Here is a 23,993-nt window from a genome sequence, read left to right on the forward strand (position 1 = left end):
GAATCTACAAAATTCCCCCGACCTCGCTAGCCACTCGGTCGCCACGTAACAGAAGTATAAGTATTTCATTTTCAATCATTTTTAATAAAATAACTAATATCGGTTCTGAGAACGAAAGGATAACTCCATGATGCATCAGACAGATCTATTACAGAATTTTTTTGCACTCGAGCGCGGATACCGCGCCCGGCTGATTTGAAGTGTCAACTCGAGCGGTGTTGCTGCGGCGCCCGGCTGATTTGAAGTGTCAACTCGAGCGACGCTGCTACGGCGCTGCGGTCTTTTGTCACTCGCTCTGCTTATTTACGATATGCGATAATATATTTCTCTCGGAAATACTTTCGTGGACTAGGCTCGGCTTACATTTTTAGCCAAACCTTAGCTCAGTTTAGTTAGTCTCAGCATAGCATTCGCTTGAAACAGTCTTGGCAGTGAATATAGCAACTGAAATGTTTTTGAGTCCTAAAAATATGGATCAAGATCAGATCAGCTCAAGTTCGGACGAATTCAATTTTACTGCTTTGGATGAAGAAATTACATTGAATTCCGATGGATTACGCCACGAAACGAACGAATCCAGTGGAGAAGATAGTGAGGAAGTAAGAGGTGTGAGACAACGAAAAATTAGAATTATAGAGAGCGAATGTGAAGTTGAAAGTGAAGTCGAAAGTGAAACTGTGGAAGGTGCAAGCAGTTCAAAATGGGTACTTTGCAGAGAGTACGAAGAAGTCCCACCAAACGTACAATTTATACCTGGCCAAAACCCCACAGCACCACGAATAGTTTCTAATATGAAACAACCAATGGATTTTAGTAAACTGTTTTTCACCAATGACCTCGTGGAAAAAATTATTTGTTAAACCAAATTATATGCAAAACAAAAATTGGAAGAGAAGACGCTATCTGCAAATTCGATGTGGCGAACCTGGCATGATGTGAACAATGCAGAATTCTGGGCATTTATTGCTGTTATAATCAATATAGGCACAATGCCGTTGGCCAATTTGCAAGAATATTGGTCGAGGAATATCGCCAGGTATATTCCTTTCTATTCGGATACATTTACAAGAGACAGATTTAGCCAAATATTCTGGATACTTCATCTGAAAACTATGTCAACGCGCAACACGAATCCTACAACGCGACTACAACGAGTAAGTTGCTTTTTGGACTATATCAACTCAAAGTTCTTGGATTATTTTATACCGGACGAGCATATATGTGTGGACGAGTCAACGATCAAATTCAAGGGTCGAATTTCGTTCATAACATACAATCCTAAGAAACCGACAAAATGGGGTATCAGAGTTTATACTTTGGCTGACTCGAAGATTGGCTACATTTGCTGCATTTTGCCATATTATGGATCACTCACAACAGAGCTCTTGGTCAGACCCGATTTACCTGTTTCATCAAGAATTCCGATATACTTATACACAATGTTGTTGGAGAACATTCCATGTGCTCAGCGGCACCATATATACACGGATCGCTACTATACTAGTTATGTCTTAGCTCAAGAACTAGCTAAATTGAAATGCAATATCACAGGAACAATCTTAACGAACAGGAAAGAATTGCCCATGGAAATAATAAAGTTAAATTTTTCGAAAAAAACCACGGTTGCGTATCAACGGGACATCACCTTACTTTTAGGGTGGAAAGATAAGAGGATTGTCACTTGTTTGACTACAAGGGGTGACACAAGAATGTCGACGGTCAAAAGGATTACACGAGGTGGTGTGGAAATAATGGTCAAGAAACCTAATATTGTATTGAATTATATAAAATATATGGGTGGTGTTGATCGGGCGGACCAATATGCATCAACGTATTGTGTTCTGCGAAAATTGCTTAAATAGTGGCGTAAGCTTTTTTGGGGGGCATGGAAATTTTCCTAATCAATTCCTACATTCTGTATAAACTAGAAAAGACCAATAAAGGGGAAAAGCCTCTCAGCCATTTGCGATTTCTAAAAACACTTGTCGAGCAATTGAGAGGATCATATCGCTAGCATCGTGAGTAAGCGTCTACGCCGCATTCCGATGAAATCCGACTACATGGGTAGCTTCACATAGTACTAAAAGGGCCAAAAAGGGACTGCAAGGTTTGCTTTAACCGTAACACGCCTGGAGGTAGGCGGGAAGTAACGTATTACTGTGATACGTGTCCTAATAAACCTACGATGCATCTTGGCCATTGTTTTACGAAATATCACACGAAAACAAATTACAGAGTATAATATTTATCAAATTTTGTTGTTTTCGATATAAAAATAAANCGCAAGCTCGATTCATCCTCATTTTCATTCTAGTTTACTTATTAACCCTTCATCTCCGACCAAAACCGAATACTAACAATAATCGCGATTTCCATGCCTTGCTCCGGTTAACCGGATAGATTAAGAACCCATCAATTTACTTTTAACAACTGAGACCGAATCTCAGCATCGCGAGATAGAATCACGCGCAGACCACCACTAAAATATTAGGAATTCGCGCGTCAGCACTCCGGCGTCCAGTAACCTGCCGCCGCTAAAGCGCGCTATCGCGACACCCGAACCTCCGCGACGCGGAAGTTTACTAATCCAGAGAAGTTGGGTCAATGCACCTCGTGTGCTCCTCACAGCTGACTGTAGATCAAACCTCGCGTACGAATAAATACAACTCTTATCGCCACATAGCCTTTCGTCCGCACCCCTTTTTATTCCTCACTCTCCTAGATCCCACCAGAGGAATTGATCTAGCCGCTCGGATCAATCTCCTCACAAACTCAAAATAACCGTTACGCGCAAGATTTAGGTAATCTCTATCCGAATTACCCCGGCCTCGCATCCGCTCGGCTGCCCCGTAACAAGTGCAAAGGGATAAATGGATCGTGTAGCTGGTATAACGTCTCTGAAAAAATATTGTGGTGTTATTATAAATATTTATATTTAGTTATTTGGCGACTAAGAATATGTAATATTTACTTATTTTTACTCATGCAAACAATTTATTTGGCATTGATGCTCACTGATGCATACACCGTGTAACCCTTTATTAGAATAATTACAAGTTGTGCGTGATCTTCGCACAGGCCCACCATCTTTCCTAATACAAACAACGAAAACTTTTTCCCTCCTTCCAGAAAGTTTACGAATACCTAGGACTGCTAGATTGGTCGATGTTTCGCCCAATGACGTTTCCGGATTTATCCTATTTTTCGCCATCCATTCTGTTGTTATCGATTGAATGATATTGCAAATGAATTGCATTCGAAGCATAAGATTTCCTTCTGTATTCACTTGGAATAAGATATATGCATTCAAAGCCATTCGTAAAAAAATGGAAAAAAAAACTTTTCCGAAATTTTTGCTCGTCCAAATATGCGTAAAGCATCATATTTGAGAGTCGATACCCCCTATAAATTTATTGTAATTGTCTACGATTTCAGGTTTTCCGACTTCTCTTTGCTGATTCCGTCTTCGAATTACAGTTGTTTTATTTGTAGCTATTCCATATGTTGATAATAGTAGTACATTTTTTTTTCTGTGATTTTTTTCTCTATATGCTAATAATAGTATTCCCCGATTTCGTAAATACTTATATTCGCCCACTTGTAATTCCTGTTTAAGATGCGATGGAATATATTTTCTGTTGCTGCGTATTGTACCGGTTAAGAATGTGTGTTCCTCAAACAAGGATCTTGCTAGTGTAATGCTGGTAAAAAATTGTCGGCTATTATGTGGTATCCCTTCATAAAGTAAAGTATAAAAAAACCCATGTTCAGTAATTTGTCTATTTCAACATGAGCAAGACCTTTTTCCTTTATTTCTACTTTGTCACGCTGATCCTTGGCTCTTCGATAGCAATAAAATGAAAAGCAATAATGAGAGATGGCATCGATTAGCATCCAAAATTTTATACCCCATCTATGATGCTTTTTAATCGGCAAATACTGCGTTAGTGTTAATCTGCATTTTGTGCCTACTAATGACTCGTCCATGCTCAACTGCGCTACTGCTGATTAGGAGAATAATAGTACTTGAATTTCCTATTTGCATGAGCAATAACAGGTTCAAATTTTGCTGCTGGGTCATATTCATGGCTATGTCGTGATGGTAAAGTGCCGTTGTCCACAGTATGAAAAAGCTTGCAAAGTAATTGAAATCTATTGCGGCTAAACATTTGCTCAAACCTTGGAATGTATCAATGATTTCTTGACCAGTAACTAAAAATTGTGGGTCTACGGGAATTCCCATTTCAAGCAAATGTTACGTCTCGATGTAATCAAGTTAAAAATCTAGATTCTAAAGTTAAAATAAAATCGGGTTCAGAGAAAGCGAGCCCTGCGCCGGGAAGAAGTAAGGTGCAGAGCTGGCATTCCAGAGGCACGCACGGGCTCGCAGTGTCGATGCACGGCGTGACATATGAGCTCTCTGATAACTATCGTAAACATATTGCGATTACGGTTTCAAGAAACTATCTCGTATCGAGATTCTACCTTATCGCTCCAGCGCATACAAAGCCTCGGCACCAACCAGCATAGAATATAACAAAGAATTAAACCCAAAAACAATTTTTTAAATTCTATTGCAATGATATTAGACCGTTTATAACGTTATATAAATTTATTTTGCGACAGAGCTTTCTCGCAGTGCGAAGAATAAGGCGCTGTCGCATACGCAACGATATATCGTCGTCCGGCATTAAAAGGGTTAAAAAACAGTGTCTTATTCGAATCGACCAATTTGGGGGGGGAGTTCACTTCAATTTCACTTAAATTTAGGAATTACAACGTTGCTAAATACGTGAGTAGTATCGCAATTAGGTTCGGTAGCCATATAAATTTGTAGCGAATTTTCGAGGAGGGTTTTGACGATTATAAGTCGATCGATGACTTTTGAAGTAATGTTTTCTTGCATCCGACTGCAGATTTAAATGAATGCCCGGCAAAATGCGACAGCCTGCAAATTACTGGCCGCCAGTGAGATGTCGCAGCATGGAGGCCATTGCGTCAGGATTGTCTCTTGGTGCCTGAAAACGACGAAAAATTAAAGTCTTCAGAGCTCTCCGCCGGTTCTCGGAGATTTCACATGCAGAACCTCTGGTGGACCTTGTATATTGCCTCCAAATATCGGGTACGTTCAAGTAAGGAACAACGAAGCAGTTTCTCTGGACAAGAGACGAGAAAGTATAGAATTACAGAGACTTGCCATGTGTCCCGATCGGTTGAACCAGTACATCTTCAGGTTCCCATACTCCTTGACATATCCCTCGATTACGTTGTTCACCACCAAGGGAATTCTGCGAGCTGACAACCAGTTTGCAGAATTTTTCCACCTGAGACGCTCGACCCAGAGAAGAGTTCCTGTTCACAGACGAAATACTCATCACTCTCTGCAAACCTTGAAAAAAGTTCATATACAATTTTTGTTGGACCTGGAAGTATGTTATGACCTTAGAAATAATTTTATGTCGATCGTGAACTTCACATTTCTGGGTAGAAATTTTCTGCGACCTCAGATTTTATATTAATCGTGTACTAAGAAAAACAAAACTTGATTAACCAAAGAAGTATTTCTTTGAACAGTACCAATGAAATATTTTGTTCATTCAAAGAGTAATTATTATTAATTTACCGGGCGTGTCAACGATGAGGTCCAACTGAGCAGTGAAGATGAAGACCTCTAGGTTCGTATTGTTCAGCAAAAGTTGCACTGAGTTATGAAAAATAATGTGTAATTAGAGTAATTCATGATAGCAAGGAGGAATCCGTTACCTTGTTCGGTGGTAGGTTTCATAAAATCTTCATAAAGCTCTGCAAAGACTGTTGAACTTTGGTTACCCCAGGTGACATTGAGGCCTAGAGCCGTCTTCACCTTGGTGTTCATTAATTCGTTCAGGAGAGCGTCAGGATCCTCCAGGATAAGTTGTTGGAAGACCGTGCCTGCAAGAAGAGATCGATAGGCGACGCCATTTTGGTCCCGTTGGGGGACGCTAAACGGAGAAAAATAAGAGCCTTAAAGTTACAGAAGCCTATCCGTTGGAAATTGTTGTTTACGATACGGTTAAAAACTGTGCCATTAACGGATTTATCGAGTTAATTTTACTTTCTTACATGTACAGCTAGTGGAAACATTTCTGTAAAAGTCAGCTGTACCTGTAGCTGAAAATATCCGTTAATATCTATAGCGATTTTCTTACCCGCGCAATAAAAAAGATTTTGAGAAAATGTTTGCTGACCAATTTTCAAACGTTTACATATATTCGCGCAAGTGAAATTCTTTTTATAATTACTGTAAATTATTTGCCTCTTGATGGCAAGTAAAAATTTGTTATAACGCACGCAAATAAAATGTTGTATCGTCACTGTAAATTGTTTCTCTGTGCGCGGCGTTCACCTTTCGATAAAGAATTCGCGTCTTTTAGATCGGCCATTGGCTTCGGCTGCTTCCGGTAGAGGATGTTGTAGAAGTCTATGTTGTTGGTCACTTTCAGGATTATTTCTTCCGTGTGTGCCCAAAGATTCGTGGCTGTAATCCAATTCGAAGTGTTGACGGCAAGACTCGTTCGTTTCGCAGCCTCGGCGATTTCTCGATATCCGCGTTTGTCGACCATTCCCTAAAACGGAATTCTGTCTTCAGTAATTAAGTTTTGCTTTAAGGCGATATGAAAGGCGCTAAGAAACTTAATTGACGTCGATAAAATAAAATTGATCTATACTTTTTTCGGTGGTAACGCCATTTTGAAAACTCAAGTTGTAACATACTCTAGCGCGTCACGTTAGCTACATTTATATTTATGTTGGAGTCTGTAACGCTCCACGTTGAGAATTATACTAAATGAAGTATTTCATATATTACTTCAGTAAAGTAATGATGAAGAGATCGATGTGAAACTGTCGAAATCCCGTGAATTGATGTTTTTGATACTCTAATGGACCAACGGCGCCATCTGTGACGTTTAGCCACAACTAAATTCTTGCTCTAAGAACATGTTACCCACAGGACAAGCCAGCACTCTCTTGCAATCGTTTGTGAAAATATTTTCCATATTTTTCCATCTGGTGCAGTACTATACAATAATAATAATTATTAATTAAATACCGTGTTCAACAAAAATGGCGCCCAAGTGAGCACTGAGTCAATCGGCGAGATCCATGAATCTCCGAGAGCGACCCCCTTCAAATTGCTGGTTATTTCTCCTAATTGTTGAGCCTAGAAAACGAAAAATTTTGAAGAAAGACATTACTTTCGCCAGGAACTTCCAATTTCCGGGCCGTACCTTGTACCAGACGTTCGCAAATTCCGCCGCCATTTTTCCGCCGTAAGACTCAGCGGTTACGTAAGTAGGTACATTTTGAAATCCTGGAAACGCTTTCAAAAAGCCTTTAATACACTCCAAAAGGTCTGTGGCAATTTCGGCGTTTGTTTTCGTGTACACAGATTGCCTTTCCACATAACTAAATCCCGTTCCCACGGGATTGTCGATGAAGAGGACGTTGTACTCGTTAATCTGAACAAAGGAAGAAAATCAGTTCGCCATGTTTTTATTTCAATATTTAAGTAAACCTTCTTATGCGGCGCCCGAGCCTCGACCATTTAAAGAGTAATATTAGTTATTTTAGTGATTGCACTACCGAATTTGCTAGCAAAAAACGCTCTAACGACGAATCAATAAGGTGGATGCGAAGAGTGAATGATTTAACAAAGATTATTAACAATAACTAAATCCGGTAACAAACAACTAATGCGGCGAGATGATTACAATGTAGCGGATGAAATGACAGTGGTGAGATCAAAAGATCTCAGAATTAAATGTGCCGAACGGTCGCAAGCGCACGCGAACTGGGCGATTGTCTCGAGCGAGGAAACTTGGAGCCGTAAGCTCAGCGAGGAGCGTTAATAGCAATTGAGATGTTGAGTCTCGCTCGAGATCTAGGAGTCTGTTACTAACCGCGGACGCGAACGGTCGCACGGGAGATCGAAAGACGCGGGAATACCGGAGCGGTGATGGTCTTGTGGTGGTTCATTCGAATCTAGATTTTTGGGACGAAAGTTAAGAATTATGAACGTCCCGGAGGGAGTTCCAGAGAAGCGGAGTTTTGGAAAGAAAGTCACGGATAGGTTGATTGAACCAACGAACTGTTTTCTTGCTATGCAGCCGATTGGTCAAGGAAAAACGAGGAATGGGAAGTTTTATGCATTTCCAGAGGCGTGAGTGAAGACTGCAAATGTGGGGGTCGCACGAGGATTTCAGAGAAGGACCAGAGGAAGGATAGAGAAAGGACAAAAGAGACGATGGAGAAAAATTGCCTTTACTTAGGACAGGTTATACTTTAGAAAGTTGAGCTGAAGTGGTAAGGACATAAACTGTCCTTTTAGAAACGTTTGGACGAGTGGAACTTAATACTTTCCACATGAGTAGAGCGAGGCGACTCGCAGGCGATGCAAATAAGTACTTGAGGAAAGGGACCTCGAAAGTGAAAGAAAGTGACCGGCGCCTTGGCCAAGGGGGGTCAATGGTCTTCGTCGACTCTCGAAGGAGCGGATTGTTCGCAAAGACTGCATGAAGAGTCACTGGGTGCGAGCCCAGATACGCTGGACCCGTTAGCGAATAATGGATTCAATTAGCCATTGGAATAAACTAATCTTTGAATCGCGGAGATATCAAATCGACCTTAACAAGTAAAATGCTAGAAAAGGTTAGATGTAACGAAAAAGCGTTACGCGTTGAAATGTATCCCCTCTCTCTTTCCCGCACACCAAGCCTGTGATGTCATCTATCCCGTACGTGTGTGTGCGTATATGGCGGGTCGATGTGTGACGTGGCACTATGTACCCTGACTCGAGTGAACCTGCCGGGCGAATGTGTACATTACGGAGTACTGACAAAGAAACATTCCCAAATGTCCCACCCCAATTTCGATAACTTTTATACATGTTGTAGAACTCGAAAATCTAAGGGATACGTATTTTTTTACGTGCTAAGATTGATATCTAGGGGGTGAAACAACCCCTTAAAGTTTGATGAAAAAATCGTTTTTTTTTCATAGAAGCACTCCACGGATTTCAGTGAAACTTAGTATAAATATATCTCGTGTAAGGAGGATCCAGAAACGATACCACTCTACACGGTTGCACCCCCTCGACGGGGGTAAACTACCCTTATCAAAAACTTTTTTCTTTTTTTTCGGCGACAAATGATCCAATCGAAATAAAAACTGCATGCCGTTAATGCTTGCATTAAATAAGAGTATTTTGTGTTTTAAGTTTTTTCCGAAAAGCCACTACTTAACACTATAAATATTAATTAAGGGCAGGTAGTGTTTTGTACATAAATACTGAACGGATTCACATGCAACTCGATACGAACATATCTCGTGTCGGAAGGATCCACAAACGATACCGTCCGACACGGAAGTATCCCTCTAAAGGGGTAAACTACCCTTGAAAAAGAAACATTTCTTTTTCGAAGACAATTCATCCGACTGAAATAGAAACTTCACGACGATGATTCATATGGAAAATAAGGTTTCATATGGTTTTAGTTTTCTTTCAAAAACCATTATGTAACGTGGTAAATATATTTGAATGACAGGCAGTATGTGCAATACCGTATCTCTGTCCGATCGCGGCGTAATCATTTTATTCAAACATCTACATCACAGACATTCTTTTCACCGAAATTTCTTTCGGTCCGAACACATAAATTATCATCCAGTCCGCAAATACAAACCTTATCCTACGTAAATTGCCTTGCAATACATTGTATAACGTTTTCGTCATGCATTAAAAATAAACCACTGCGCCGTTCTTTATCACATATCTTCGCGAGTCCGAAGATAAAAATAGATCAGTTGTCTATTGTAACGGGGCGAATTGGGAGCGCTTGCGCGAGAGCGAAATCGACGGCGATCGACGCGTGCGTAATAACCTAAGAAATAGGCGATGCGAAAAGGGCGAAAAGTAGGAGGAAGCCTAGGAGTAGAGAGAGGCCGCGAGACTCCAGGAGACTTCAAGCAGAATTCTAAAAGACAGAATAGGATGAGTTCTAATAGAGGACAGGCGTAGATAGCTAGGAGAATAAATTGAAATATTACAAATTTAATAAAGCTAGAATAGATTCAGGTCCCAATTGGACATATATTTAGAAAGTAGAAAGTCAGGAGTCAGCCAGAGGCAAACTATTGATGAAATAAAATTTATAGGAGAATTTTAGGAATTAAATCCCAACCCCAGCGATCTCTGCCATCGAGGTAGCCGTCGCCTCCCTAAATTCGAAATCCTTTTCACACCTAAATCCTGGGACTGTGCTATGGCAGCATCTCCCAAAAACACGAACAGTAGATCGTGAAAGGAAAAAAAAAAGTGAAAGAAAAGGAGCCATACCTTCGATTGACAGAAGTCAATCGAAGCAGGTTCGCAGGAAAAGAATACAAAGAAAGTGTAGATCCGTACCTTCAGCCTTGTTAATGCGACAGCTCTGAAGCAGGAACTAACACTATTTTCGATTGTGCGAGACTGCTCGGACTCAATCATTGAGATTGCCTTCGATCTGCCGAACTTTCACAGTCGATTCGAAGAATCGGAGCACGAAGAAGTGCAAAACAAAGAACCCAACACAACATATCCTCTCAACCCTCAAAACCCTAAGACCAGTGGATAGCCGAAACTGGATAACCTAAATTCAAATTTAGGAATTGTTTAAAACAGAAATTAAGAAGTTAATAGGACTCCGAAATACTAGGAAACCAACCCAATCGTACCCACACCTTGAATCCCTTTTTATCCGGATTCAATGATGAACAGTTGGCGTACTTTCATGAGATAAATCGTCAGTCTGAGAATTCAATTCCGATCCAAAATAAATCCAGCACAACCAAGTAAAAATAGCTAAATAATCATCAGGCAGAGTTGTTTAAGAATTCCGATCCAAAATAAATCCAGCACAACCAAGTAAAAATAGCTAAATAATCATCAGGCAGAGTTGTTTAAGAATCCCGGAGCATTCGAGATATCGAAACACGAGATCGATTTGGAATTTCGGCCCCGATCAGCTGAGCGAGCGACGCTTAGACTTATAAGAAACCGAAACATTGTCTGCGCGGCACGAGACATAGCGATCCTTCTCTACTCTAATTCGCACGCCTGCCTCTCTCTTACTCGGGTCTTCGCACCTCAGAAACCGGTGATTTAATTTTCCCGGAAAATTCTGACGCGGCTCGGACTCACGACAGTGTGGAAAAGACGGTGCATATTGCACGGCCTAATCCGTACTATTACACTATGGAAAAATAAGTACGAAGGACTTGTAAACAACACCAACATGTATATATGAGATCATGAGTCGGTATATAAACAAACGAATGGTATCGCAAGCAGATGTGTGACTCTTTATAAATTCTGTGCGTGCTTTGCGGCTTATCAATCGTTAGACATTCTTCAGTACAAAGAGTTTTCAATTGTGTCAGCGCGTTCTGATTTTTCAAACATGCTCGTATGTCCAGTGAACGTGATTAATTTACTGCTCGCAACATTTTAAACAATGCATTTACCAACGCCTGAATTGAATTAGCAAGAAGTAATTCTAAAAGAATCGATTCAAAAATTTCTTATGGACAGTATATTCGACTATAATGCTTTAGAAATAACCAAAGATTCGACATTGGATTTCGAAGAAGTCTTTTTAGAAATGGATGCAGAATATGTCGAAGACGCAGAAGATTGGAGTAAGGAAGAAGTGCCTGCACCTTCTTCATTTGTGTGCCTTCGTCCAGTGCAAGATGATCTTGATTTTGATTACTAAAAACGAGCAGTAGATTACTGGCGGAGTGAAAGAAAAGATTATTGCAAGTTTTCCAATGTCCAGAGTCAATTTAGAAAATTTTCTCATCGTCATCAGTTAACGAGGTGGGCAAAACAAGTAGATGGAGGGACTCAGAAAAAAAAATTGATATACGTCTCGAGATTTACATTGATCAAATTACGGAATGCTATCGAAGCTGGATTAATAGTGCACGGTTCAGATAATAAAAAATGGGCTTTAGAAGGTTGGGGAGAGCAGAGCAGCGACAACATGCAATTTATGGCTTCTGCAAAATAGATTTACAATTTCAAAAAAGCTCATCGCATTATTTCTAGAAAAATCATAAAATTCATCTCGAAAAAGACAGTAGAAGACGGTGAGAGCTTGGAAAAGTCAGGCGATGAGTTTGTTAACTCTGTAAAGGTTCTTATGGCAGAGTATGGGCCTCAAAATGTATATAATTCTGATTGAAGTCGATTCCAGTTCGAAGTTCCTTTAGGACGTACGTTAATGTAAGAGAGAACGCAAGAAGTGGAATGTTGTGCTCATTCCACATCGGCCACAACTCACAGTTTTACAATTCAACCAATAATCTCCTGTGATGGTCGATTATTATCACCTTTATTGATAGATTTAAAGGAACCAAGAGGTCGATTTGGGCGTCTAGTAGAAAAAACATTATATCAGCCCCCAAATGTGTTTCTTCTGACTTCATCAGCCGGCAAAATGACGTCAGCTAATGACGTACTTGACCATCTTTTTATGAATGCAATCTGCACAGTCGTCACGGTTAATGATACTTTGGAATTACAGGTCACTTTAAAACTTTGCTAAAAGAAGTGTTTTTCCCAAACACTGGACGGAGATGTCTTCTCTTACTGCACTCCTGGAGCGGTCATTGCAGAAATATTATCGATGAAATAAAGCCTGCAGATAAAGATGTCATGTTGATGACCATATCAAAAGGAACTACCGCGCAAATTCAATCTTTAGCCTTCTATGGTTTTAGTGTCTGGAAAAAAGTTGTGAGACGATTCTTGGATAACGTGCTTTTACATAATTACGATGTTAATCTTCACTTGCGAAACAATATTATTAAACTGCAATCGCTCGTACATAACCAATTATCTTTTCCTAGATATCAAAGCCTTTTTCAATATGTCTGATTCAAAAGTGGATATGTCCATGAAAGGTTAGAAAGTTTCCAGTATCAGGTCGAATTTGCCTTCGAAAAAACATCGGTTATGAAATGTGCAGTTCGCGGTTTGGTACCAATAATACGATGTTGTTGGTGCAGAAAAGCATTTTGTTTCAAACATTTCTTGGACGACCATCACTATTGTCATGAAAATAAACCATGATATAATTTTACGTGAAAATTATTTTTATTACATTATATTTTTTGATACACTTATTCCCAATGTATTTCTTTGCTTTCCGGAAATAATATTCTTGGAGTATTTTTATATATTCACGCTGTACAATGTATTGCGAGACAATTTATGTAGGATAAGGTTTGTATTTGCGGACTTAATGATAATTTATTTGTACGAACCGAAAAAAATTTCGATGAAAAGAATGTCTGTGATGTAGATGTTTGAATAAAATGATTACGCCGCGACCGGACAGAGATACGGTATTGCACATACTGCTTGTCATTCAAATATATTTACCACGTTACATAATTGTTTTTGAAAGAAAACTAAAAACATATGAAACCTTATTTTCCATAAGAATCATCGTCGTGAAGTTTCTATTCCAGTCGGATGAATTGTTTTCGAAAAAGAAATGTTTCTTTTTCAAGGGTAGTTCACGCCTTTAGAGGGATACCCCCGTGCCGGACGGTACCGTTTATGGATCCTTCCGACATGAAATATATTCGTACCGAGTTTCATATGAATCCGTCTAGTGTTTATGTAGAAAACACTATCTGCCCTTGATTAATATTTATAGTGTCAAATAGTGGCTGTTCGGGAAAAACTAAAAACACATAAACTCTTATTTAATGCAAGCATTAACGGCATGCAATTTTTATTTCGATCGGATCGATTGGCGCCGAAAAAAAGAAAAAAATGATTGATAATTCTGCAACATATGTAAAATTTATCGCAGTCGGGGTGGGACATTTGGGAATGTTTCCTTGTGGGTAGTATTTTATGTCGACTTTCACGTATATTTTGGTGACTATATCAGTCTGTGTATACATATGCAATGAAAAATATAATAAGTGAAAGTGGAAAGGAAACAAATCCGATAAGTTGCGAAGCTGGACATTTCAGTTTGGGAATAGAAGCTCCATCTTTACATCATGCAAATGAATTGCAGAAGTATTACTTTCTTTCTAAGTAACGTACCCAGGTGAAATTCCTTTTTTGTAGGTGGAGATCCAGAGGACCCAATTCCTCGAAGTTCCCATATCCTGTTGAAGATCCTCCTGGACCTCCTTGCAGCCAGATCAGCAGAGGTTTTTCGAAGTACGAGGGCACTTTAGCTATAGTATAATACAGCCACCAGAACATGTGTGCGTGCGGCCTTACGGTGACATAACCCCATTCTTGCTCGCCCGATCCGAATCCTTTCTTCCCTGCAAAGATCGTCACCCTCGATAGTTTCGCGCTAAATACACATGGAAAGAAAAGAACTGTCAGGAAAACCACTGTTTCTAATGGGTCTTTCTATCAGCCCTAATTCTATTTCTAACAGTCAGCACTAATGGGACCATTGTTTCTGTACTCACATAGGCAAGGTTAGAATAACCGTGCAACGGGTAAAATCTTACTGTAATTGTGGTCACAGCTCCCGGATTACCGTTCTACCTTCCATTTTCCTGTGCGTTATTCCTATTCTAACCTCTTCATGTAGTTAATATTACCATTCCAAATGTTAATCACTATTGTACATTTTAAACGCAGCTCCATTGATACATTACCTATTGGCAAGGTTACATTTACCATTCTATGTGGTCTATTTCCCCATTTGCATGGTTTTACTTCCCACGGTATTTTGACCATGTCGGTATAGTAGTTGTAACCAAATTATTTTTCTCCTTGTATCGCAAGCATCAAGATGTCGTAAGGATTAGACTAGTCTTAGGATGTCGTAAGGCCATAGACTTTAGTGTTCCGATAATTTTGACCGAAGCGAATATCTCGTACGTGAAAGATAGGATCGTTGTGTAATAGTATCATATCGTAGGGAATTTCTCGTATCAGGTTTTCAGTGTCGGGAAGGCCGCAGGAAAGTTTAATCTCCCCATTGTTGGCGTTCATTACCGTTATTGTCGTCTGAAGCCAAGTTCAATTGGAAAGTGTGCGACCATGGCGTAAAACCAGCGGCTCGGCGCGAACTTAATTTGTATGCGCGCGCATGTTTAAGGTGATATAAAAGGGACATCTGAAGGATCACTCGTTTATAACACTTTTCTCAGAATTGGGTGTACCGAAACGTTTGAAATTTTACCACGTGAATATGGAAACCCTACAGTAGGCCCTAAAATTCATGTATTTCATTTTTTATAAAAAACGTATTTATTTATCATGGACTAGAACCAACGTTGTCTGCGCATGGCTTCGATATATTACGCTTCTCAAAGGCTTAAAAGCGAAAATGAAGACTTTCAGGACCTAGCTTGTTCAATTTGGAATATCATAGAAATGGAATATTACAGAGTTAGATAGGAAAATATGGGAAATACTTTCACGAATAATTGCAAGAGAATGCTGGCTTGTCGCGTGGGTAACGCGTGTTCGTAGAGCAAAAATTAAGTTGCAGCTAAACGTCACAGATGGCACCATTGGTTCATTAGAGTATCAAAAATCATGAATCCTCGAGATTTCGACAGTTTTACGTCGATCTCTTTATTGTTACTGACTGAAATGACATTTGGAACGCTTAAGTTCTGGAACGTATAATTCTCAACATAGACTGTTAAAGACTTAAACAGAAACACAAGTGTTGGTAATGTGACGTGGCAGTTTATGGTACCACTTGAGTATGTGAGTTACCACCAAAAAAGGTGTAGATGAATTTTCTTTTATCGACGTCGATTAAATTTCTCGGTGCCTTTCATATCACCTTAAAATGGTGAAATGTTGAAGTTTGATTTGAGCGCTCTCCCTTTTTTCTTAACTTACCGTTCGCTGCAGCGACGAGACAGAGCAACAATGCCAAAATTGCCTTGGCTGCCATTTTGTCACAATCGACGACGGTTTTCCGTGGACGACTGAACTCGACACGCACCTTAGAATACTAATAAATAAGAAAATGTTACGGCTTATCTTGCTACTAGTCGCCTTCAATTCGTCGATCCCGATAAGATAGAATAATACCCGCCATGTAAGTAAAGTAAATGTTATCGTAGGTGTACCGTAGGTGCCCCCCCCCCCGCACTTCCGTTCCGATTTTTGCGTTACTTTAAAATTTTTATCAAAATCGGCGAAGAATAGGAACTCGCAGCGGCAATACTTTCCTAAATAAAGTCTGCAAATAGTGCAAATATTTAACAAATGTAAATAAATCCCACGATTTCTCCGAAGACGAGGGGAATCATTCAATTGGGAAACAGCGCTTCTCGAGAGGTTTAACACGCCGTCGAATAGATTTTCAAGATGTCGGTCGTCATAACTAAATTTCAATGCTGGAGCAATATGCGCAGTATTTAGCCGCTATATGAACTACAGTTTACCAGTATTGTACTAATTAAAATTGCTACATGGATGGCGTCGAATAAATTTCCAAGATGGCGGTCATCATAATTACATTTCAATGCTGGAGCAATACTTGCAATATTTAGCCGCAATATGAACTACAAGTTACCAATATTATATCAATTAATATTGCTACATGGATAACGTCTCTACGGCATCCTAAGATGGCTGCCAAAGCGACTTCCGGTGTAACTTCGATTCCAGCGTCAGTAAAAATCGAGAAAGTTATATTGCTCCGTGAGTCACATCACGAGAGTAAAGCGATTCGGCCGGCGCCATTTTCTCCGGATTATTCCTCCCGAACGTATTTCTTTCTTCTTTTCGTTTTTAATCATTTCTTTCTCTTTGGGGCTCGATCGAGTTCCTAGCGCGGGAATAAGAATTGTGTAAGGCCCACTTAACCCACTTCGGCCGTGTGAAACTTAACCTATAAATCCGGGTCTCGTGCTCTCGTGCACAATTCAAATAATCCGATCATCCTATTATGCTATTATACTGTCAACGACGTTGCGGTGTCACCTCTATCTTGTCTTGTATCTCCATTGTAGTCGAACTTTTTACAAGCCGCCATTACGTCCTCATATACACGCGTAACAGGTCGGCTGCCATTTTCATAAAAACAAGAGCATGATAAAAGTTCACGAGAATTCCTACAATTTTAGTGAATTTAACTAAGGAGAACAAGAAAATATTATTAGAGCATTTACGAAAATAAAATTTCGATATAATTTCGTAATTTTGTTGTGACTTTTCGAACGTTAGCGTTATTAAATTGTTCGTGAGTAATAAGTCAGCCGCCATTTTCCCAAACATGGAGGAATGCTAAAAATTCACGAGAATTTCTCAAATTTTGCTTAAAGAAATTAAATTGAGCAAAAAAGAAAAACGGAAGCTGGAAATTATTCGATATATCTTGTCAAATTCGTCGTTATAGATCATGACACATGTTTAAAAAAACTTGCCAAAGCATTACTCGCATCCTTAAATATTCCTTACTTTGTGATACAAAGATATCGCATCCACAATTCATTCGTTATCTAATCTTAAATCACCATTGTTGATACATCTCTCAAAGGCCTCCATTACGTACTCGTTTACATGTAACAGGTCAGACTTGATTTTCCTGCAAGGAAGGTATAAAGTACGTAAACGATCGTTAAACTCGACGAAAACACCCCGGTTAGCTTATCTCGGCGTTAGTTAACTTAAACTTGTACAATTAGACCTCTAACATTAATAAAAAAATAAACGAAAGAATGAATTGCAACGCATACATAACTCTAGATTACTGAACAGATAAATAGTAAACAAAGAAAACGCATAAACATAACGTACGTCACCAATGTCATAAACATTTGATAAAACTGAAATATTCCTTTTAACTGTAGAAATGGAGGTTACGTTCGCCCAGTGGGCAGAATCCGGAAATCCGGAAAATTCCATGGACTTGTTAGAAACCTCCTCGGAGGTCAGGGGGTCTACTACGTAAAGCAAATTGAGGGAAAATGTGAAAAATGAGTAGCTCAAGGTATTACGGAACATTTTTGGTAGTGAAAATGCAAGACCATTCATATGAACTAGCTCGGCCCAAATTTTTAAGCGAAATGGTGAAGCATAAAAGTATTGTGATTAAAAGAGATATGACTTCTGTCTGGGAGAGGATTTTATTGTTCTCGGGAAAATCAAACAAGATGATCTGAACAAAGTTTATGTATTTCCGGGACGCAGATTACATTAAGAGACAAACGTGACGAGATAACCTCCAAATAAAGAGAGCGTGCTTGGGTTGGTCAAAGGAACTAACGCCGGAAGACGATCCCCGCTTCTCACTCTTTAGAGATACTACGGGGTTCAAGAGCACGCTGCATGGTTGAAAGAACCACGAAGTTCGAAAGCATGCGCAGCTAGTCACAACAACAAGAAAAGATAGAAAAATAAGCACCGTAAACGCCATCTTCCACGGATTGTGACATCGAAATTCAAAATGGAAAACCTCCTGAGTGTTTTGATTTTTGGTAACAATCGTATTCGGGGACGTAGTAATAACCTTATTAAAAGAAGAAGGGAATTACGCGATGCCCCAGACCCATTTTCGTTAGAAGAAAGAGAATTTACTACTATGTACAGGTCAGTTTCTGTTGTTGCGAGGTTACATTACACATTGAAAACTGTTAAATAATTCATGCTTACATGACATGATAAGAAAATTATATTACTGAACTTCTAATTGTAGTACATGTAAATAAGAATGTAGTACATATTTAAAAAAATGTAGATAGACTCGAGTCTCTTCCTTATTTTCAACGGCTTTTCATCTTCCCACCTTACCTACCTATTAACCCAATACCTCCCACACGGACAACTACTTATGATATACGTATGTAGGATATCTGTCTAAAACATTCAGATGTCTAATAGATGTATACAAAAGAATACGGAATGTGCTGGGGTATGTACAAATGTCCGCGCCGTCATCGTATAGTATATGTATTTTTGAACATTCCACTTTTATTTAATATGCATTCCATATGGATAAAGTATGTATATTATATGTAAACAAGATATATGGTAGACGTATATAAGATATCTATTCACGCATAATACTATACGTATTTTATACATATATAAGATGTATTCCAAATGTAGGTGGACTAATTTAAAAAAGTATTATTTATTTTGCACTAAATGCATTTTTTTTAGAAACAATTTACCTCGATCTGTTCAGGGACCTGAAAGATTCGAGATATACAAACATCTGACATTGAAAAAATCCTCCTCATGGTGGTGACCGGGATTCGAACCCGAATCATTTGGGTAACAGACTATAGTAGTACTGACCACTGAGCTACCGTAGTCCTATGGATTATGCGACTCGTTTCGCAAATTAAAACACCACAGTAATAAGTTTAATTAAAATTTGGTTTAACCAATATCATTTATATTGTCAATCTCTGGCCAAAAATAAGGACATGTATATAAGTTATATATATATTCCTTGCAAATACTTGTACTTGTACAAGAAAACCGTCGCGGCCAAAGCGATATATCTTGTGACATCATTTTGATTTTGTATGAGCTTCACTTTCAGTCTGCAGTAGTCAGGTCACACACCAATAAAGCATATAACAAACATGCAGCAAAGAAGCATCTAATGTACCATGTTATTTAAATACATCTAGGCACATATTACAAGCATTTGTTGTATTATGTACTTTATGGGTAGAAATAAATTTCCCTGTTTGTTTGTTATTACACGTATGTAATATGTATGTATGTCATATGTATACAGCAAATTAATGTTCATTTCCTTAATATACGCGCAACTTACACATATTAGATGTCTTTTGCATGTGTAATATCGTAAATATAGGAGTCTATTAAATAGAGATGTATTATACGTTATTAAACGTATTAATTGGTGAATATGTGGATGCTCTAGTAACGTATAATATACACTGTGACGTTATTTTTACTGCTATAACTCCCAAACAAAGTTCTGGCAATTAAGGTTCCGACTCTCTGGTGGTCACACATAAATAATTAACAAAAGAGGGTCTCCGTCTCGTACTCGCTCAACAGCAGCAACATTTTTGGGCGCCAGGCCCTCCAAAGGGCCAATCCGGGACCCGAACCGCACGGGCCCAATCCGTCGGGGCTCGCACCAGCGTACGGGAGCTCACGCGCCAGCGATGAGCCTCCCAACCCGCCCACGGATTCGCACCAGCATAAGGCCCGAAGAGTCGGTCCTTCAACTAACAGAAGCAAAATTACCTTAACGTCCCATACACGTAAAACTTGAACTAAAGGTAGCGATACGAGACGAGACGCAGCGTCACCGGCGACGAAAAATAAACCGGGCTAGCTCAGTACGCCCAAGCGACCGCGGAGAGGGCGGGGTCCTTTCAAAAAAGCAAACCAGAGGCGGAGTTAAATTAATGGCCTATTTATTCCAAAACGAAAAATATTGACCCCAACAATTGCCAAAATGGCCACGGGCGGGCCCACAATCCGGTACCGACCCGGGCGACGAAGCGCGCGCTCGCGCTCAAAGGGACGATGCGCGCGGCGAGGCGCACGGAAAAGAGAAGGTGGCTTTAGACAGCCCAAAATTCCAAGACACGAAATTCAAAACGCAAAAAAAATCTAAAACGCGAAACTATATCTTCGATTACAATTGGGCTCGACTCCGGGACAAGAATATTAATCCTATTAAAGAGAACACGAAAATGAGAATAGCACGCACTCAGTTAAATTCGGAAATTTTACAAGACTAGACTCGCGAAGAAAATATTCAAACGGTGAACAGACGCAAGCAAAATCAATCAAGGTTTCAGCGAGTAAGGCAGCAATAACACAAAAAATACAAGAAAAAGAAGCGCAAGAAAAGGCAGCAATTTAAAAATATCGGCGCAAATCATCGACGCAAGAACAAAGAGGTTTCGGACATATAAATTTTCATCAATTATATTTGCGCGGAAATGGTTATCATCCAACTAAATTTTATCAAATCACGAAACAAACATTTTAAGATAGTCGAAAATTCGTACATATATTTATCGGTCGATTTATAAATGGAACCGCTAAATCGAAGGCAGGCACGGTTAAACAAGAAATATTCAGCTCGGAAAGGGGGAAATTACCGGGGGGTTCGCCATTCGCAAAAACGGAATTTAATTCACTGGAATTCGCACGTCGCGAAATATATTTTAATTCAATGAAGTTCGCACTTCGCGAAAACAAAGGAATGTGACTAAAGTTCGCACTTCGCGAAAACAAAAAGGTATTTAACTGAAATTCGCGAAACAAAAGGGGTTTAACGTGTCGACCGCTCAAGACAGCATTCTCGAGTTCGGGTCGATACGGCTTCTTGATCCGACCGAGGAGAGAGGCAGCAAGGTAATATTTTAATTTCAAACAAAAAGGCCGCATACACGAGACTTTTGCCAAAAATTATAAAAGGGGCCGCTCACACTAGACTTTGGCCGAAGGAATCGAAAATGGTCGCTCGCACGAGACTTTGACCAATTAGACGCGGAAGGGCCGACCGCGTGGCGCGCGGCCCGACGACGGGTTACCCGGGGAAACGCGAAACAGGAAATCTATCCGATAATCTACACAAAATGTCCAAGAAAAATGTACGGTACGTTCCAACCTCGTACTCGGCGAGTGCGATGATGCTCCCTCGGTGTCCTGGAGCTCCCCAGGTCTTTCGTCAGTGGAGATAGCGGGCGCGGAAGAAGGCAGTGGAAACTGTGGTGGTGTCTTCACGCTCGACACTCGGAGACCAAGAAGGCCGGGTCCTCGCCGCGGTCCACCGGGAAGGCTCGACGGCTCCTCTTTGACGGGTCAACACATATCAAACATGCGAGTAAAATAATGTATATTTACGTACTGTGACGTGGCATTTCCGTGGGGAGAATGCCGCCACAAAACGGCGCTAGGCTCCGCCCTTCTGCATCGGCCAACAGGAGCCGGGGGTTCGGGTTGCGGTAGCTGGAGGGGTCGGAGATGGTGGGGGCGGTTGGCCCTATTTTATTTGGTCTCATTAATAACTACTTTTTTTGCTATGATGCAATTTCCTTATCGTACACAGAGCGCGCGAACTCGAGAAAGCGTAAAAGGGATAGAGAACGAGAACCTCTTCTTTTAGTCATCGTATTTTTTATACTTAGTATTAAGGGGAATTAGTCGACCCGAAGTACCTTTCCCTTACCTCCTGCCGAAATGTGGCATTTAAATTATTTTATCGGGAACGTCGGATTTGACTAACTCCTCTCTCTCTTTCTCCAGTGGCGTACCTGGAAGAAAATATGAACTGACCGTTTCGGTATTTTTTTTGCATCCCTTGGGCCTTAAGCCATATTAAGCAGGTGAAGCGTGATATTTTAATTCAATCCGCTAGAAACAGAGAATAGCCGTTTCTAGGCCTCGCTCGCTATCGATAGCTATAAGCGCGACGGACCGGCTCCGCGCGCGCGACGCCCGACCTCCGAGGGACGACCCATAACACAACGTCAGGGCCGTCAGGATATCGGCCGGAGGAAGCTTCGGCGGGGCACCACCAGGGCGACATCCCGATCATCATCGAACGGCGAACTCCCGCGACCCAGGGCGGCACCGGCCTCTCCCCTCGGGCCACCTGAACCAAGCAGGGGTCGGACTTGCAGAGGCCGCCGGATGCCGGACCCGCGGGGGCAGGGCCTCAGTGCGTCCTAGCGGCGTGAGGAGGCCCGCCCGCGGGGAGGGTGCCGACTTCCCGGCCAGGCGCCAGACCGGCTGGCAGGAGCCCACCTGCGAGGCCCCGACCATCGCCGACACTCTCGAGGAGGCGTCTCTGCGTCCCCGAGGAGCCCGTCCGCGGCCATGCATTGGTGCGGCGGACGGGCCAAAAAGACCCACGATAATTGGGATTAAGTGGCGCCTCGGGGACCACTGAGGCCATCCAGGGCGACCTCTTCGAGGGAGGGACACCTGGGGCCACGGCTCCGATCGAGCCCCAGGTCAACCGGTACCAGCCCAGGACGAGAGACGCCTCGGGAGGAAACATCATCGGGCCCGAGGGAGAGGAGGCCCTCACCGGTGCCGTCCCTGATCCTCGCGCGCGGCGCGAGCCGGCAGCCCGCGCCGGCCCCCGGAGACCCCCCGTCCGGGAGCACGCCGGCCGAGGATCCCCACCGGGGAACCAGAAACCGCGGAATGGGGCCAACGGGAGAAAAATTAGGCCAATGGGACCCCGCGGACGTCATCGGACCATGGAGGGGGAAGCCGAACAAAACGGGCAGCCGGACGCGGCCCGCTCTTCCTGGTTCCCGAATATCGGCCGAGGACGGACCGCAGCACTGCTATCGCCACCACCTCTCGCCGCAGCCACCGGCGAGCCCGAGCGACCAGCCGGAGGATCATCGCCGAGCCGGAGCCGGTAGGCCGAAGGGCATAAAGGTAACCGGGGCCCGGGCCCACACCGCGGATAGACCCCTCCTCCCCCGCAGTAAAGTTATCGGAAAATTAGTTCGCGTTCCCCTAGAGGAGACCCTTTGTCGCACGGGGCGACGAACGGCCGCGCCAGGTCGCGGTCGAGCGGGGCGACCGCGCGAGTAGAATCGCGGGGAGGACGGGGATCGGGTGTGGATATCCAGGGAAACCGGGACCTGCGCTAGGAACTTGGCCGACTTGGCCACCCACTCGGCGAGTCCCTTTCGGAAGCCAAAAATATTTCGGGACCCTTATTTTCTTTTCAGGGAATTAATGAATAAAAAGCCCCGCGAGTAGAGTAGACTCACTTTTGCGGCCCGGATCGTGTGATTCGGACACCGCACATCCCTAGTTAGATCCCTCCCGAGCCCCTAGTTCGGCATAAACCTTAACACTTTACCGACCGCTAGCGGCTGAACGGCATACGCCCGTCCGACCGGCCGCTCAGCCACGGATTCTCCCTGGCACCGGCTCTGTTTCGGTTTAGACGCTTTAGACAGCCCAAAATTCCAAGACACGAAAT

General features: G+C 41.7%; 2 protein-coding genes across 2 annotated transcripts; one reads left to right on the forward strand and one right to left on the reverse strand.

Annotated features, from left to right (window-relative positions):
• Window positions 1-989: 989 nt before the first annotated feature.
• On the forward strand, window positions 990-1,862 carry LOC105694328 (piggyBac transposable element-derived protein 4-like). The gene has a single exon (XM_012414864.1). It carries the CDS (start codon window positions 990-992, stop codon window positions 1,860-1,862), a length of 873 nt encoding a protein of 290 aa, XP_012270287.1.
• A 2,696-nt stretch (window positions 1,863-4,558) lies between these two features.
• On the reverse strand, window positions 4,559-16,019 carry LOC105694352 (retinoid-inducible serine carboxypeptidase). Its single transcript, XM_012414902.1, has 9 exons — window positions 15,926-16,019; window positions 14,147-14,376; window positions 7,269-7,499; window positions 7,091-7,201; window positions 6,386-6,605; window positions 5,764-5,931; window positions 5,624-5,701; window positions 5,198-5,352; window positions 4,559-5,018 (listed from the first exon to the last, which is right to left on the reverse strand). The coding sequence occupies exons 1-9, from the start codon at window positions 15,978-15,980 to the stop codon at window positions 4,956-4,958; spliced, it is 1,311 nt and encodes a 436-aa protein (XP_012270325.1). The 5' UTR covers window positions 15,981-16,019; the 3' UTR covers window positions 4,559-4,955.
• Between the last annotated feature and the right edge of the window lie 7,974 nt (window positions 16,020-23,993).

This window comes from Orussus abietinus, unplaced genomic scaffold, assembly GCF_000612105.2.
Source record: "Orussus abietinus isolate OABI.00-Male unplaced genomic scaffold, Oabi_2.0 scaffold810, whole genome shotgun sequence".
NCBI classification, from domain to species: domain Eukaryota; kingdom Metazoa; phylum Arthropoda; class Insecta; order Hymenoptera; family Orussidae; genus Orussus; species Orussus abietinus.